The sequence below is a fragment of the Oppia nitens genome, unplaced genomic scaffold (genome assembly GCF_028296485.1).
Source record: "Oppia nitens isolate AA-2021 unplaced genomic scaffold, nextdenovo-longstitch-racon4-pilon3 scaffold1_pilon_pilon_pilon, whole genome shotgun sequence".
In the NCBI taxonomy this organism is placed as follows: domain Eukaryota; kingdom Metazoa; phylum Arthropoda; class Arachnida; order Sarcoptiformes; family Oppiidae; genus Oppia; species Oppia nitens.
The window spans coordinates 6,371,312-6,385,464 of record NW_026533199.1 but is presented as its reverse complement, the minus strand read 5'-3'; the positions used below and the strand labels follow the sequence as shown (position 1 = coordinate 6,385,464).

At 28.5% G+C, this 14,153-nt stretch overlaps 6 protein-coding genes across 6 annotated transcripts; 3 read left to right on the top strand and 3 right to left on the bottom strand.

Annotated features, from left to right (window-relative positions):
- Positions 1–1,512: 1,512 nt before the first annotated feature.
- On the top strand, positions 1,513–3,062 carry LOC128966421 (histone deacetylase 8-like). The gene is made up of 4 exons (XM_054313271.1): positions 1,513–1,568; positions 1,674–1,830; positions 1,923–2,958; positions 3,043–3,062. The coding sequence occupies exons 2-4, from the start codon at positions 1,696–1,698 to the stop codon at positions 3,060–3,062; spliced, it is 1,191 nt and encodes a 396-aa protein (XP_054169246.1). The 5' UTR covers positions 1,513–1,568; positions 1,674–1,695.
- Positions 3,063–3,122: 60 nt separating this feature from the next.
- On the bottom strand, positions 3,123–5,203 carry LOC128966420 (DNA primase large subunit-like). Its single transcript, XM_054313269.1, has 5 exons — positions 4,841–5,203; positions 4,641–4,777; positions 4,136–4,573; positions 3,522–4,070; positions 3,123–3,449 (listed from the first exon to the last, which is right to left on the bottom strand). The coding sequence occupies exons 1-5, from the start codon at positions 5,010–5,012 to the stop codon at positions 3,123–3,125; spliced, it is 1,623 nt and encodes a 540-aa protein (XP_054169244.1). The 5' UTR covers positions 5,013–5,203.
- Positions 5,204–5,286: 83 nt separating this feature from the next.
- Positions 5,287–8,010, top strand: LOC128951669 (probable lysosomal cobalamin transporter). Its single transcript, XM_054296917.1, has 10 exons — positions 5,287–5,546; positions 5,615–5,791; positions 5,876–5,939; positions 6,013–6,110; positions 6,203–6,270; positions 6,326–6,856; positions 6,914–7,121; positions 7,221–7,425; positions 7,483–7,586; positions 7,649–8,010. Exons 1-10 carry the CDS (start codon positions 5,490–5,492, stop codon positions 7,757–7,759), a joined length of 1,623 nt encoding a protein of 540 aa, XP_054152892.1. The 5' UTR covers positions 5,287–5,489; the 3' UTR covers positions 7,760–8,010.
- Positions 8,011–8,016: 6 nt separating this feature from the next.
- LOC128951676 (solute carrier family 66 member 3-like) lies at positions 8,017–8,992 on the bottom strand. Its single transcript, XM_054296925.1, has 6 exons — positions 8,830–8,992; positions 8,690–8,772; positions 8,569–8,641; positions 8,408–8,474; positions 8,214–8,334; positions 8,017–8,148 (listed from the first exon to the last, which is right to left on the bottom strand). Exons 1-6 carry the CDS (start codon positions 8,988–8,990, stop codon positions 8,018–8,020), a joined length of 636 nt encoding a protein of 211 aa, XP_054152900.1. The 5' UTR covers positions 8,991–8,992; the 3' UTR covers position 8,017.
- A 676-nt stretch (positions 8,993–9,668) lies between these two features.
- LOC128951674 (UDP-N-acetylglucosamine transporter-like) lies at positions 9,669–10,856 on the top strand. Its single transcript, XM_054296921.1, has 2 exons — positions 9,669–9,921; positions 9,986–10,856. Exons 1-2 carry the CDS (start codon positions 9,678–9,680, stop codon positions 10,798–10,800), a joined length of 1,059 nt encoding a protein of 352 aa, XP_054152896.1. The 5' UTR covers positions 9,669–9,677; the 3' UTR covers positions 10,801–10,856.
- A 267-nt stretch (positions 10,857–11,123) lies between these two features.
- LOC128951678 (ras-related protein Rab-10-like) lies at positions 11,124–12,908 on the bottom strand. The gene is made up of 5 exons (XM_054296927.1): positions 12,390–12,908; positions 12,262–12,322; positions 12,053–12,191; positions 11,786–11,977; positions 11,124–11,720 (listed from the first exon to the last, which is right to left on the bottom strand). The coding sequence occupies exons 1-5, from the start codon at positions 12,514–12,516 to the stop codon at positions 11,628–11,630; spliced, it is 612 nt and encodes a 203-aa protein (XP_054152902.1). The 5' UTR covers positions 12,517–12,908; the 3' UTR covers positions 11,124–11,627.
- Between the last annotated feature and the right edge of the window lie 1,245 nt (positions 12,909–14,153).

The following is a 14,153-nucleotide window of genomic DNA, read 5'->3' as shown; positions in this document are numbered from 1 at the left end:
TCAAAGCTGTTTTATTCAAATACAACACTAATAACGAAATTTTAGTGAATGACAGTTTAAAATAGGAATTAATATAATAATAGATTTAAACATAAATACTACACAAGTAATCAATATTCTAATATATAAAAGGATTTTCATTATTGTTAAAACAATTTATAAATTTTACAAAATCAAGTAATTAATTAAACAAATGTTAGTAACGTTATGATGTAAAATATTATATGTTAGATAATCAATTAATTGAAATATCATATTTGACACTTGTATGCAATACAATAGTAATGATAATACAGTACACTAACTGTTTGTACACAAAATCATATGCAATTAAATATTGGTAGATATATTGAACTTATTAAACATAAAATTTATAAACTTATTTAAAATAAATGGCATATTTCAAATATATCTACCAATATTTAATTGCATATGATTTTATGTACAAACAGTTAGTGTACTGTATTATCATTACTATTGTATTGCATACAAGTGTCAAATATTCCATTATAACTATTTAATAACAATATCATAAAATATATCATATTATGTATTATATATACACTTAAAACAGTATCAATAAACTATACATTTACTATATAACTGAACATTAAATAGTTCAATGTTTTGTTGTTGCAGTCGTTTATTATTAAATACTGTATTTATTTATAAAAGATTAGATAACTTTTAGAAAACAACTCATTTAAAAACCATAATATATTGCAAAACATTCAATTATAACCATATTTTCAAATAACATAATAAATGAAAAATAGTAGAATATAATATATACTATTTATACACAGTGTGTAGTAATGAATGTATTGATATAAATAAATATTTAATATGTCTTTCTTTTGCTAATTTTTAGCAAAAACCATGTCTTTAACTCATATATAACTATAAAATTTATATTAAATATATTAATATAATAGTATATAAGTTATATAATATAACTCTATACTTATAAAAAAATGTAGTAAAATTCCCTCCGTTTTATCTAAAATTCCATATTATTCCCGTTCCATGAAAATTTCCAGAGAATCTATTTTTATGTGACCTATTCAACACTAACCACACATTTATCACATTAATATTAGTTAACAATTATCAGGTTATGTTTTAATTTTACATTCAGTGGTATTGTTGAATAGTATCATAAAATTTTTGTAAATTTATATTTATTTTTAAATATTTCAATAAAATTTTATGCTTAGTATCTGAGTTTTAATACTTTTTATTTAAATATTATAAAATAAATTTATATTTCTCTTTGACAGTGTGTAGGGGAGGAAAAATAAAATATTTTCCTTATTTTTCGAAAAAAATTGGAGATTTTATTTGTAAACTTCCCTCCCTTTGGTTAGTTTAGACAAATTTAAAGTACAGTACTGTATAATACTGTATAAGTTATATAAGATTTGTATTAATAAGTTGTTTATGAAAGTATTGACCGCTTATCTACAGTAATAGAGTATTATATTAATAAATAAGTGAAATAATCGTTGAACACATGTTTAGCGCGTAAAACAATAAAAACTACATATTATTTATAACTTTAATTACATGTAATTCATTGATACTATTATTAACTATTAGTTTATTTTTTGTTTATTAATTTAGTTTATATGTAAACATTAGTTATTTGTATTATGTTTTGACAAATGTTTTAGATTTTGGACACAAAGAGAGATAATGAGTGACCAAATGGTTGAAATTGTCGATAATTTAATAACCAAAGTGTGTGATAATGTCAACACTGTTGTCGGCTATGTCTTCAGCAAACAATTGTATTATCACTGCAATCGGTTACCTAAAGTTAAGGGAAGAGTAAGTGATTTGGTTTTAGATGATAATAACAATCATTAATTTATATCAAAATATTAAGTTAACAATTGAGTTGATATTATATCTTTGAAAAGGCATTTCTCGTACACGAACTCATCAAAGCTTATGGTTTGACCACAAAATGTCTTATCATTGAATCGGTTGCTGCAAATGATTTACAAATGAGATGTTTTCATAGCGAAGATTATCTCAATTTTGTCAAACATGTTAGCGATAAGATGTTAAGCGATGAAGATTTTAGTGAAGAGTTTATTAGTGAAGACTTTGGCATTGGTTACGATTGTCCACCGATACCACAACTTTATCAGCTGATGACACATATCGCTGGTTCTTCAATTAGTGCCGCCGATGCTATTATCCAAAAGAGATGTGATATTGTGATCAATTGGTTCGGTGGTTGGCATCACTCACACAGAGATGAGGCGTCGGGTTATTGTTATACCAATGATATAGTGTTTTGTATTTTGCATTTATTGGACAATGGATTTGACAAAATATTATACGTGGATTTGGATCTCCATCACGGAGATGGTGTCCAAAACTCATTTATTCACACGAATAAAGTATTGTCCGTTTCATTTCATAAATACGAGATCGGCTTCTTTCCCGGAACCGGTGATACCAATGATGTTGGCTTTGGATCAAAAGGCAAATATTATTCAATTAATGTTCCCCTAAAAGATGGTATAACTGATGAATGCTATGTCAATATATTTAAAAAAGTTTTAAACAAAATACAAACGGCTTATAAAAGTCAAGTAATTGTTTGTCAAATGGGAGCCGACGGTCTCGCTGGTGATCCCATGAATGCATTTAACCTTACAATTGATGGTTACTCTGAATGTCTTAAATATTTAATAACAATTAATAAACCCCTAATACTTTTAGGTGGCGGTGGTTATCATTTGCTAAATACGGCTCGACTCTGGACATCATTGACTGCATGTGCTCTCAATGAACAGTTAGATAATGATATACCAGACCATTCATGCTTTTTAGCGTATCGACCAACTTATGAGCTTAACATTGAGCCGAGTCTTAGACATAACTTAACCTCAAATGAATACATCGATAATATTTTAGAAAACGTTTATAAAAACATTAGTTTTATTGAGTAGTAAAGTATTATATTGTTTTAAAATAATTAAAAAAATAAATATAAATGATAAAAATATATATATATTCTTTGTACAGAAAAACGTACAATTAATTAAAAATAAAATACAATATATTGTAATTAAAAATTATTTATATTTACGATCATTTATAGCTACTTATTGTGTACTATCATTGTTCTCAAAAGGTTCGGTAACTGAAAGGTCTAAATCCATGGCACCGACTGACCGATCGAAGTCATCTTCAGCGTCGAATATAGACTCATCGATACTTTCAATTTTGTTACTGTCAATCATCGATATATCACCATTTGTTTGTCCGCTTTGTGGTGGAGTAAGTGTTGAAACATGAAATGCTTTTCGACTTTCAGTGTAGTATTGATTTGGATGATATACATTGATATTAGGATACCATTGATGTTTACACGAGAAATACTTAGAACAGGCCATTGAATAATTTTGATCCTTTTCAACCATTTCTAACATCTATTTAAAGATATTTCAGTAGTTAGTGATTATCGTAAACTTGTTTAAAAACAAAAGATATTTTACTCTTACTTCTGAAATATTATTTTCGTCGATATGTTGTTTGCGAAGAAATATTTTCAAATTATTGTTATCGAAGTGTTTGAATGGACAGCCGTGACTATCGCCAGTTGCCGGCGGATTGTCGTTAATAATCTTTTGACAGCTGTAGGCCTTTCCGATGATTCGTTTGCCTTCCTTTCCATAATTATATCTAATATTATAAGAATACTCTTTTTGAAACTTATCCGGAGTTAACTTTTTAGTGAATTCTTGACGAAAAAAATCCAACGCGTCTTCGAGTGATAAACCAATGCCCTTAAGAAAGAGTCCATAGTGTAGACGTCCATAATGTCGCAGATGATGTTCTTTGCGTAGTATTTCGTGAATGTTTTGCATACACGGAGGAAATGACTCTTTGCTAAGCGGATCAATCATCTGAGGCGTAACCACTTCTCGACCCGAATCGTCTTCGGATTTAACATTACTTTTCCGATTGTCAATCACATGCAAATGCAAAGAATGCAAACGTGGAATAAGTCTCTGTTCTTCTTCTAACTCATGTAAATATAATTTACTTAACTATAAATTTGTTGAAAAATACAATAAATTATAAAAAAAATAAAAGTTTGAAATATAGTTTTTACCGCCAATGCATGTGACAGTTGTGATCGAAATTTGCTGCAAATGACTGAAACCATGTCCTGAACCAATATATAAGCGAATCCATTGTTCAAAAAGACTTTTCTGGATCTAACGGCTTCTAATGATTCTTCGAAACGAATTTTATAAATAACAGATTCTTTTGTTACCGAAAGAAGATTCCAACTAATCTTCTCCAAAAAACTTTTTTTTTCCGACTCCTCAATCTTCTCATAGTTAAAACCGTTTTGTGCCAAAATTTCTGGTAAAATTGGTGTCAAAGAGGGATCCATTAGACGAACTCTTAAAAGTTCACATTCGCGGCTAATAAACCATTTCTTTAGTTCATCGGTTTGACAATAATATAACCTCAGCAACCAATGAGATGTTATATCACGTTTTCGGGCTTCGGGATCTTTTTTGCCATTCAATCCTTTTGTCGACTGTTATGATATAATAAAATAAGTCAATTGAGAACAACTACTTCCCCGTCACCCATACAAGACATACCAAATAATAGAAGTTCTTATCAAACTTTGATTCGGCATTTAATAGACGACTTTCAAGAGTTTCAAAATACATCTTATTTCTCCTGAATGTTGAACTCTTCTCCAATCCCTTAAGCATTTCGTCACAAATGGATAACACTATTGAATGAATAAATAGTAAATTATAAAAACAATATAAAAATTTTTTTAAATGAAACAAACGGTTGAGTCTTTCGGTAACCATATCTTCGGCGTCTTCTAGCGATATCTTTCCCATCGGTGGTGAAGTATAAAAGTTGATGCAATACTCGCCATCATTGGCCAACCGTTTTGGGTTATTAATTGATCCAATTGTTTGACTCAAACGTAAGTCTCGATTTGTCTTAAACTCCATTCTTGTGGTGATTTGGATATGAATTGTAATGAAATAATTGATTTGATAATATAGTCACCAATTTGTTTGACTTTTGTAAACAAACTGTTCGTCAATTGATAGCTGAAGACAAACAACAAATTAATTGTCACTTTTGGCGCCAATTATACAGTATTGTAGAGCCAGTGGTTCACAGATTACGTTACTTTATATACAGTACTTGAATACAGTATTACTCAATACAATGCAATATAACATTCAATACAACATTCAATACAACAGTCAATACAACAGTCAATACAACATTCAATACAACATTCAATACAACATTCAATACAACAGTCAATACAACATTCAATACAACATTCAATACAACAGTCAATAATAATACTTATAATAAATAAATGAATGAATTGAATGAATAAGTCGTCAAAACAACAATTGTTTGATTGAATTGTCATTTGATGTGATTTATCGGTCAATCAATAGTTGTCAACAATGTTGCCATCGGTGGCAACACTTTACACGATATTACCATTTCTGCTATCATTTGTGGTAAGAATTTGCATCAAAATATGTCTTGAAATATAATAACCATTAATTAATATGATTATCATTATCAGGTGATTCTCGTCTTTTGCATATTTTATGTCCGCCGATATCGCAATCCATATGAATCGGACAGATGTGCGACCATTACATCAATCGGTGCACTGTTTGTATCGCTGTTGACCTGTGCTCTCATTCCCGTTGATATCTTTATCGTATCGTATATGAAGACTTCCGACGGAGACTTCAAAGTAACCATTTGTTTAATGGATATATTATTTAATAAATTTTAAACCAATTACTAAATACTTATTATTGTTTTGATTGATTGATAGGATTGGGCGTCAAATTTAACACAAAGGATGGTCATCGAGAATGCAGTTCTTTATTCATATTATAGTAATATCAATACATTTATCATTTTATTGATTAATTAAAAAACATTAATACTTTATTTTAATGCTTTAATTAGCTCTCTATTCGCTTATATTCTTCTGTATATTAATTGTAATCCCTTTCGTGTACTTCTATTACGAAGAGAAGAGTGAAGAAGGATTTACATCTGAAGGGGTTTGTTATTACAATTACCTGTTTTTAATCGAAATATTAATCAAAATGATATGAAATTAAATTATCGTATATTTTATATATTAAACAAATAGAGATTATGTTCGGCCATCAAATATACTCTGGCTTTTCTGTTTGTTGCCGTCACTCTTCTACTTATTGGGTAATTTAATTATTTTATAACATCAATAAAATAGTAAAATAACATCTATTTTCAGAGCATTTATACCATTACAAGAAATTCCTTCAGCCGTAGACAACTCGACCAGTTCCAACAGTTCCGAATGGATCAATGAATTGCGTTTTATTTGGGATGACTTTAGCAGAAACAGAGGAGAAGACGCGCTTTCGATGGTTTTAAGCATTTTGACATCTTTTGGAGTTCTCTTATTGATAGTCTACACTGGATTCGGTATGTCATCGTTTCCTATCGGTTTGATTAGAGGCACCAAAAGTGCCCGATTAGAGATGGAACGCATACAAGAATCACATCTAACTAATCAAACGAGAATTAATGGATTAAGAGATAAGCAACGTATAGGAAGCAAACTGACACCTCGTGAAAGAAGACAATTGTCTAAACTTGAAGAAAACGAAAGGATTATTACCCTCGAAGAACAATATCTATTGACATACAGAGGATCGTTATTCTATAAACTGAGAAATCTTGTTCGTCCGTTACAAATAGGCATTGGATTTATTGCGGCCTCTCTTTCCTTAATTGTTTGGATATCACTCTTACTTACGAAGTAAATGATAATGAATTTAATTATTATTTATTATTAATAAATTTATAATATTTTTAGTATCGATAAAGCAATGAATTCATTGGGAATGAAGATGGGCTATGCTTTACCCAAGAGATCGTTGCCGAATCCAATTGATATAATTTTGGTCGCATTTCAGACTGTTTTCCCATTGGATTATATTCTTATCATTTTAATGGCTTTATTCTTCATAATGGCTACAATGTCTGGTGTTAAGAATTTGGGCATTTGGTTCTTCTTTGTTCGGGTAAAACAATTTGTTATTATCTAATAATATAAATTAATTTTTTTAACTATTGACTAATGATTTTTCTAATGACTATTTTAACTAATGATAATTATAAAGTTGTATAAAATCCGAATCAACAAATCAACCCCTCAGGCGTTGCTTCTATTGTTTTCAACACTAATGCTGTCGACTCTTGGAATGAATATATTATTTTACTGTATATCACCGCAATACGTGTCGTGGGGCAGTCAACACTACATACAAACCATTGCAAACACAACTAACCATACAATTAGTGATTGCAATTCAAATACCACAAGAGGTAATCCAATTGTGTTGTCACTAATTGATTAACTAATTGGTAATTCATTATCTTCAGAGAACTGTACTATGACTCGAGTGAGTGTATTATTGGTCCGTTTCTTTTATAAGGTTTGGTTCTTCGGAGCCTTTTATTACTGGTCGATGTGGGCATTGATTGTGGTCTGTATTCAATAACTATTTACATTTGTATATCGATTCATATTCTATATATTTGCCATTAGATTTCATTTCTGTCAGCTCTTTATGTAATTATAAGACCAACTAAATCGGTAACCGAAGGACTTTTAGATGATGAAGATCTCGAACAAAGTGATGAGGATTTGAGAGCATAAATCTGAGTGATTTAACAATTATTTATCATAATTTTGTATATTTGTCTATTTTATCATAATATTAATCCCGAAAAAGTAGAATTGCTAATATGCACCTCTAATAAGTTAAATATCAACTTTAATATATTATCTATTAAATAATGTAATATAATGTTATTTAAAAATTTTATTGTGTGATATCTTTATGCCACTAATATATAGAATTATAGATTATAAAAATACTATAAAAGATTTGTAAAAATAAAATCAAAATAAGTCTCAATCGCTCTTTATCTTCGGTCTATATGTAAGAGCGACGATCGCAACACCTGTATTGAGAAAGAATGAGACGATCAAAGTTGTCACTACTATTGGATCCATAATAGAAAGCCAAAGAGTTGTCAAACGTGCTATCAATGAATAACATTAAACAATTAAAAAGACATTATCAACAAAAATAGATTTATGAGACAACCAGCACAGGAACAGGCATTTAAAAACCACGTCAGAGCTGATACCTGACCCGAATCCTTATTCTTAACAATTGTCAACATTTGAATTGCTTTACTATACCATCCAATAGGATTTCCTAATTGCTACAGTATTTACCATATAATTTAATATACCGTAAGCTTACGTTTATAGTTGAAAACAATTGATAAAACTTACAATTAATATTACGGATACTTTAATAGGTATTACTTGRATTGCGATTGATGTATGAAATAAACAAATCCTAAATTTATTATTTTAAAAATCTTTGTCATTAAAAAAGTTCAATCATTTAAACTTAAATATTTTAATAAATAAATAATTATAAGATTTCTTACAAAACAAAAGTTAAAAAGCACTTGAAATTAAGTGATTGGTTGAAATGCAATATCAAATAAATGATTATTATGTCTGAAATGATGACAAATATTAATGTTTTATGATATCAATCAATAATACCTTGAATTAGAAGAATAGGATATTCACAGAACATTGACAGCGGGTATGAATTGGCCAAAGAGTATGAAGTCATTGTCATATATCTGTATTAATGTTACAATAATTGTATAATTATTGTAAACAATTTAGACAATACTTACGCCCAAAACTCGAGGACTAAACTCTGAAGACTAAGTCCACGACTTGATTTGCTTTTGAGTAAAGCAATCAATTGAGGAATTTTGAGGACAAGACATAAAACAGTTGTCATCGTTGAACATAACAAATATATCCATTGATTTCTATCATTATTTACATTCATATCATTGATTAGTTTTCAATTTAAAAGTTTATGCCTTAAAAACTTTAAATATAAAACTTAAAAAAGTAAGACAAAAACATAAATTATAAAATGCAATAAAAATGTGTTGGCATTGACTTTATGGCTAATGATTGCAAATGTTATAAAACTTATTGTGAATATATTGTATAATATTATAGTCTATAGACTATAGTTATCAATGAAATCGGAGTCAAAAATGTATTTAAAGAATATTTGATAAACTAATTACTGAAATACTGTACTATTAATAGACAGTCATTGCATTACTATTACTATTACAGTACTAACACATGTTATCATGTATTTAATGTCAACAAATGTGATCCAAATGTGAGGTTTCTATGGTTTCAATGAAACGCCGATTCAATGTTGTGTTTATTGATTGACATTTAAATTGCTATTAATTTGAATATTTGTCAACAATTGTATTGATTTGGTTTCATATGGATTGCCATTCATTGACAACATTTAACAAACAAACGGATCAGTTATTATGTTTTGATTAATAAAATTATCAATATTTGTATAAAAAAGAAGTAATTGTTGTAAAACTACACGTCATATGAATTGTTATAAAGTTATAATAAAAATATAAATTTTATTAAATTTGAAATAATGTCTAAAATGAATGACAAATCAAATATAAATTATGAGAGACTGATTCAAATGGATGATGACGTGGATAATTATAAGACTAAAGAGATATCAGTGATGGATCAGTTGAGGAATGGTACTAAAGAGACCCTGAAGTACGCCTCGTTGGTCACACTGACCGTCCAGAATGCGGCTCTGACTCTAACCATGAGAGCCGCCCGAACTCAGGAACAACTCTTTATATCGTCGACTGCTGTTATCATATCTGAAGCAATAAAACTTATCTCTTGTCTTATTATGGTATTTATTGACGAAGGTTTGAATTAATTGTTAGTTTGACAAACATATGATTAAATTTTCATTCAATTAACTATTTATAGAAAAAAGTATTAAACGATTGGTGCAATCAATACAACGAAATATATTGAATGAGCCGAAGGACACTTTGAAAGTGGCGGTACCAGCGATCGTGTATTACGTACAGAACAATCTCATCTATTTGGGTGCCACACACTTGGATGCGGCCACAACTCAAGTGACATATCAGCTCAAAATTATTACTACAGCTTTATTCTCGGTGTTTGTCCTTAAGAAGCGCCTCTATAGGAACCAATGGTTAGCATTAGTCATATTATTCATTGGTGTGGCATTAGTCCAATTGGTCCAAATCAATAAAAGCAGTTCAAAACAGTCTAACCAACAAAACCCGTTGTTAGGCTTCACAGCAATATTGATGGCCTGTGTATTGTCGGGATTTGCCGGCGTTTACTTTGAAAAAATATTGAAGAGTTCGACTGAAGTCTCGCTTTGGATCCGAAACATTCAATTGAGTGCAATAGCCGTTCCCTTTGGTTTGCTTCAAGTATTTATCACTGATTCACAGCTAGTTTCCGAAAAGGGTTTTTTCTATGGCTATACATTACTCACGTGGACTGTAGTGTTACTTCAAGCACAGGGAGGTCTTCTGGTTGCTGTTGTTGTCAAATATGCCGATAATATATTGAAAGGATTCGCCACTTCTCTGTCTATAATTCTTTCATGTATTGTCTCAGTGTATGTCTTCCAGTTTGAGGTGACTCTTCAGTTCATATTAGGCGCAGCACTAGTTATCGGCTCTATATTTCTATACAGCAAACAGCCCTCCAGTTCCGACTCGTCTGCATTTAAATTAGTTAAAAGCTTAGGTAAATCCTAACCATAATTAACTAATTGTTGCCATATATTGTATTATTTATTAATCTTATTTATTTAATATATTTCATTCGAGATTTAATTTAAATTATTTTGTTATAACTTATGCTTTTGTAAAAATTGCAAATAATTTATGCAATTGTTTAACGACTAATATATTTAGCTATAATTAGTCGCATATTTAAGTTTATCAAATTATTGACTTTTTTATAAATTAAATGACAAATATATATATAAAACAGATTTAAAGATATTTAAAACTTTATCCAAAAGTGTGTTTGTCATTAACTTATCAACGTTTGTGTTTATAAATAAAGTAAATAAATTGTTGTTAAGACTAAAGTTAATTGAAAAATAACTTCATATAAATAGTGAGACCGTAATATCACAACTGTCTGACATTCACTCTCTCACTCCCAACACATGTGATTTGATCTTATAATGTGATTGACTTGAAATCAAATCGACAATCAAAGAGAGAGTCAATAATTTAAAAGCGAATCTATCAATGGTTTAAAGTGTTTGACTCAGAAATTATTCAATAATTGTATCGATAAACTGAGTAATTTGGGAACAAAATACAGTTTTGTACAATCAATCCAATTATATATACAATAATTACAATTAAAACTACAATACAATACAAAATTATTGTCATTTCAGATTCAAACTCCTTATCAAAATACATGAAACATACGATGAGTTTTAGGTTTAGTCTGACATTAAATAAAAACGAAACGATGATAAAAGTCTAAATGTTGTCTAATGTTTAGTGTTTAGTAACAGTTTTAAAAACAAACTAATTTTAAATTTAAGTGCAATTATATTCAATTATAAATTACAGCACTTGGAGCCCACTTTAACGTCCTGTCGCGAAACATTCACTTTATCAGTGTTTTCCGATGGATTCTGACCAGCCGTTTGCTAAAAGATATCAAACAATTGATATCAAATATCAATAAATCGATATATAATTGTATAAAACAAACCTTATTGAGTATGGCTTCGGCTAATTCAAGGAAAGCTCTATCAATGTTGATGTTGGCCTTAGCACTGGTTTCAAGAAACCTAATGCTGTGCTCTCTGGCAATGGTTTCACCTCTTTCTCTGGAGATGACCCGCTTGTCCTCCATATCGCACTTATTTCCTAAAATCATTTTTTCCACGTCTTCATTGGCGTGCTTTACATCAATTAAACAAATAATATTTATAAACAATTGTTATTATATTAATTATGATATAATATAATATATTACTTCATCAATATTTCTGAGCCATTTGGCGATATTGTCGAAACTCTTAGGATTAGTTATGTCATAGACTAACATAATACCCATCGCTCCCCTGTAATAACTAGTTGTAATGGTGTGGAACCTCTCCTGTCCGGCCGTATCCCTGATTATCATTTATAATACAAATATCATAGCAATGGTAAAGCAATTACTAATCAAATATCAGTACAAACCATATCTGAAGTTTAATTCGCTTTCCTCTCAATTCAATTGTCTTTATTTTAAAGTCGATGCCTGAATTGATAATACAATCAATGGTTAAGTATTCAAATCATTGTCAAAGATCTACTATTGTTGATACCAATTGTGGAAATGAATGTCGTATTGAAGGCGTCGTCGGAAAACCTGAAGAGTATACAAGTCTTGCCGACACCGGAGTCGCCGATCAATAATAACTTGAATAACAAGTCGTATGTCTTCTTAGCCATTGTTTTAACCAATCGATCAGTCAATCACTTTTGGCTTTAAAATAATTATATAATAATATGTAAACAAATGCTTTTTAAATAAATTTATGAATTATTATTATTTAGTCGTTTAACTGATTATTAAAGTAATAGTCATTCAAATGACAGGATATAAGCAATGAGTGAACGCATTGAACATTAATATAGCGTTAATTAAGACTTAATTGAAACGATTGAATGCATTGAATGTCTGCATTCAGATCACAATCATATCAATTGAAGGACTAATCATAAGAAAGACTAAACACTAAACACTCGACAATACAGTCATTCACTGCTATTATAATGTATTTACAGAATAAACATCCCTTTCATCCAAACATTTACCATATTTTCACTCAAATCGTTTGGATTCACAAATATATTAATACTATAAACGATATGAATATCAATGTCTTTAATATAAAGTCCAATAACACAAATGACACTCACTTTCAAACTGCCAAACGTAACGTTATATGTGAACAATAATACAAAAAGTTAAAAAGTGTCCATGTACATTTATATTACATTTACATTTACATTACATTTACGTTATATTATAGACATTTATAGATTATCATTATTTTTAAATTCTATAATTAAATTAATATAATAATTAATAATTAATAATAAACTACTTCTGAGTAGTATTTCTCTAAATTAAACAATATTTTGAGTGATTAACGAATAAGATTTAAAAAACTAAATTCAAATACTATTTTATAGTTTAAATACAGTAATGTATATAAATTATATCAAATCTAATTAATGTACAAAATATTTTATATGAAATCATTAAATTAAAAAATTATAATCTCATATAAATTATTTTTTAAATAATAATTTTATAATAATATATATACTGTTTATTGCATTTAATATTAAAAATATTATTATATATATAATAGTTGTAAAATCACTTTTAAGTAGACTTTGTAAACATAGGTTTTATAAAGAATCTAATAGTCAGTATTACTATATAATTAATAAAATCAAATCAAATAAATATTTATAATTTTTATTACACAGATTTAAAAAAAGGAAAATTTTATCAGCAAAAGATGTCATCAATGAATTAAATATAAATATATATATATATAATGAGTTATATACCGTATGTAAACTACACTATATTAAAATTATCATATAATGTGATTTATATCCACATTAACTAATAACTAGTGTCTTGATTTTCAACTAAAAAAATTATTTTGTCGGTTTAACGCTTATAACTGGGACTTAGTATGTCCACCGAAGTTGACCAGTGGACGCTATTTCCGAAATTTTATTATAACTATAAATAACTATTTGTTAGGTTAGCAACTATAAAAACTTATAAATAACTATTTCAGTTATTTTGAAAAATATAAGCATTAGATTGTAAAATATTGCTCAAATATATGTAAAAACAAAAAATAATAGTTATATAAATTATATAACATGTGTAAACTGTTATCAACTCATATTACTTTTTTAACAATAGAAATAATTAGTTTATTTATATAAATCATTTTTGTAAATATGCTGAAAACAAGTGAATTATATATCAGTTGAAATATTTATAAGAAAATAAATAACTATTTCAATAACTATTTGGTTTTTTTGGCAATTATATA

Coding starts and splice junctions, on each gene's coding strand:
- LOC128951669 (XM_054296917.1), top strand. CDS start 5,490: ATGTTGCCATCGGTGGCAACACTTTACACGATATTACCATTTCTGCTA. Junction 5,792..5,875: donor CTTCCGACGGAGACTTCAAA/GTAACCATTTGT, acceptor ATTGATTGATAG/GATTGGGCGTCAAATTTAAC. Junction 6,271..6,325: donor GTCACTCTTCTACTTATTGG/GTAATTTAATTA, acceptor ATCTATTTTCAG/AGCATTTATACCATTACAAG.
- LOC128966421 (XM_054313271.1), top strand. CDS start 1,696: ATGAGTGACCAAATGGTTGAAATTGTCGATAATTTAATAACCAAAGTG. Junction 1,831..1,922: donor TACCTAAAGTTAAGGGAAGA/GTAAGTGATTTG, acceptor ATCTTTGAAAAG/GCATTTCTCGTACACGAACT. Junction 2,959..3,042: donor TTATAAAAACATTAGTTTTA/TTGAGTAGTAAA, acceptor TTCTTTGTACAG/AAAAACGTACAATTAATTAA.
- LOC128951674 (XM_054296921.1), top strand. CDS start 9,678: ATGGATGATGACGTGGATAATTATAAGACTAAAGAGATATCAGTGATG. Junction 9,922..9,985: donor TATGGTATTTATTGACGAAG/GTTTGAATTAAT, acceptor AACTATTTATAG/AAAAAAGTATTAAACGATTG.
- LOC128966420 (XM_054313269.1), bottom strand. CDS start 5,012: ATGGAGTTTAAGACAAATCGAGACTTACGTTTGAGTCAAACAATTGGA. Junction 4,778..4,840: donor GGTTACCGAAAGACTCAACC/GTTTGTTTCATT, acceptor TTCATTCAATAG/TGTTATCCATTTGTGACGAA. Junction 4,071..4,135: donor AACTGTCACATGCATTGGCG/GTAAAAACTATA, acceptor ACAAATTTATAG/TTAAGTAAATTATATTTACA.
- LOC128951678 (XM_054296927.1), bottom strand. CDS start 12,516: ATGGCTAAGAAGACATACGACTTGTTATTCAAGTTATTATTGATCGGC. Junction 12,192..12,261: donor CGAATTAAACTTCAGATATG/GTTTGTACTGAT, acceptor AATGATAATCAG/GGATACGGCCGGACAGGAGA. Junction 11,721..11,785: donor CCGAAGCCATACTCAATAAG/GTTTGTTTTATA, acceptor GATATCTTTTAG/CAAACGGCTGGTCAGAATCC.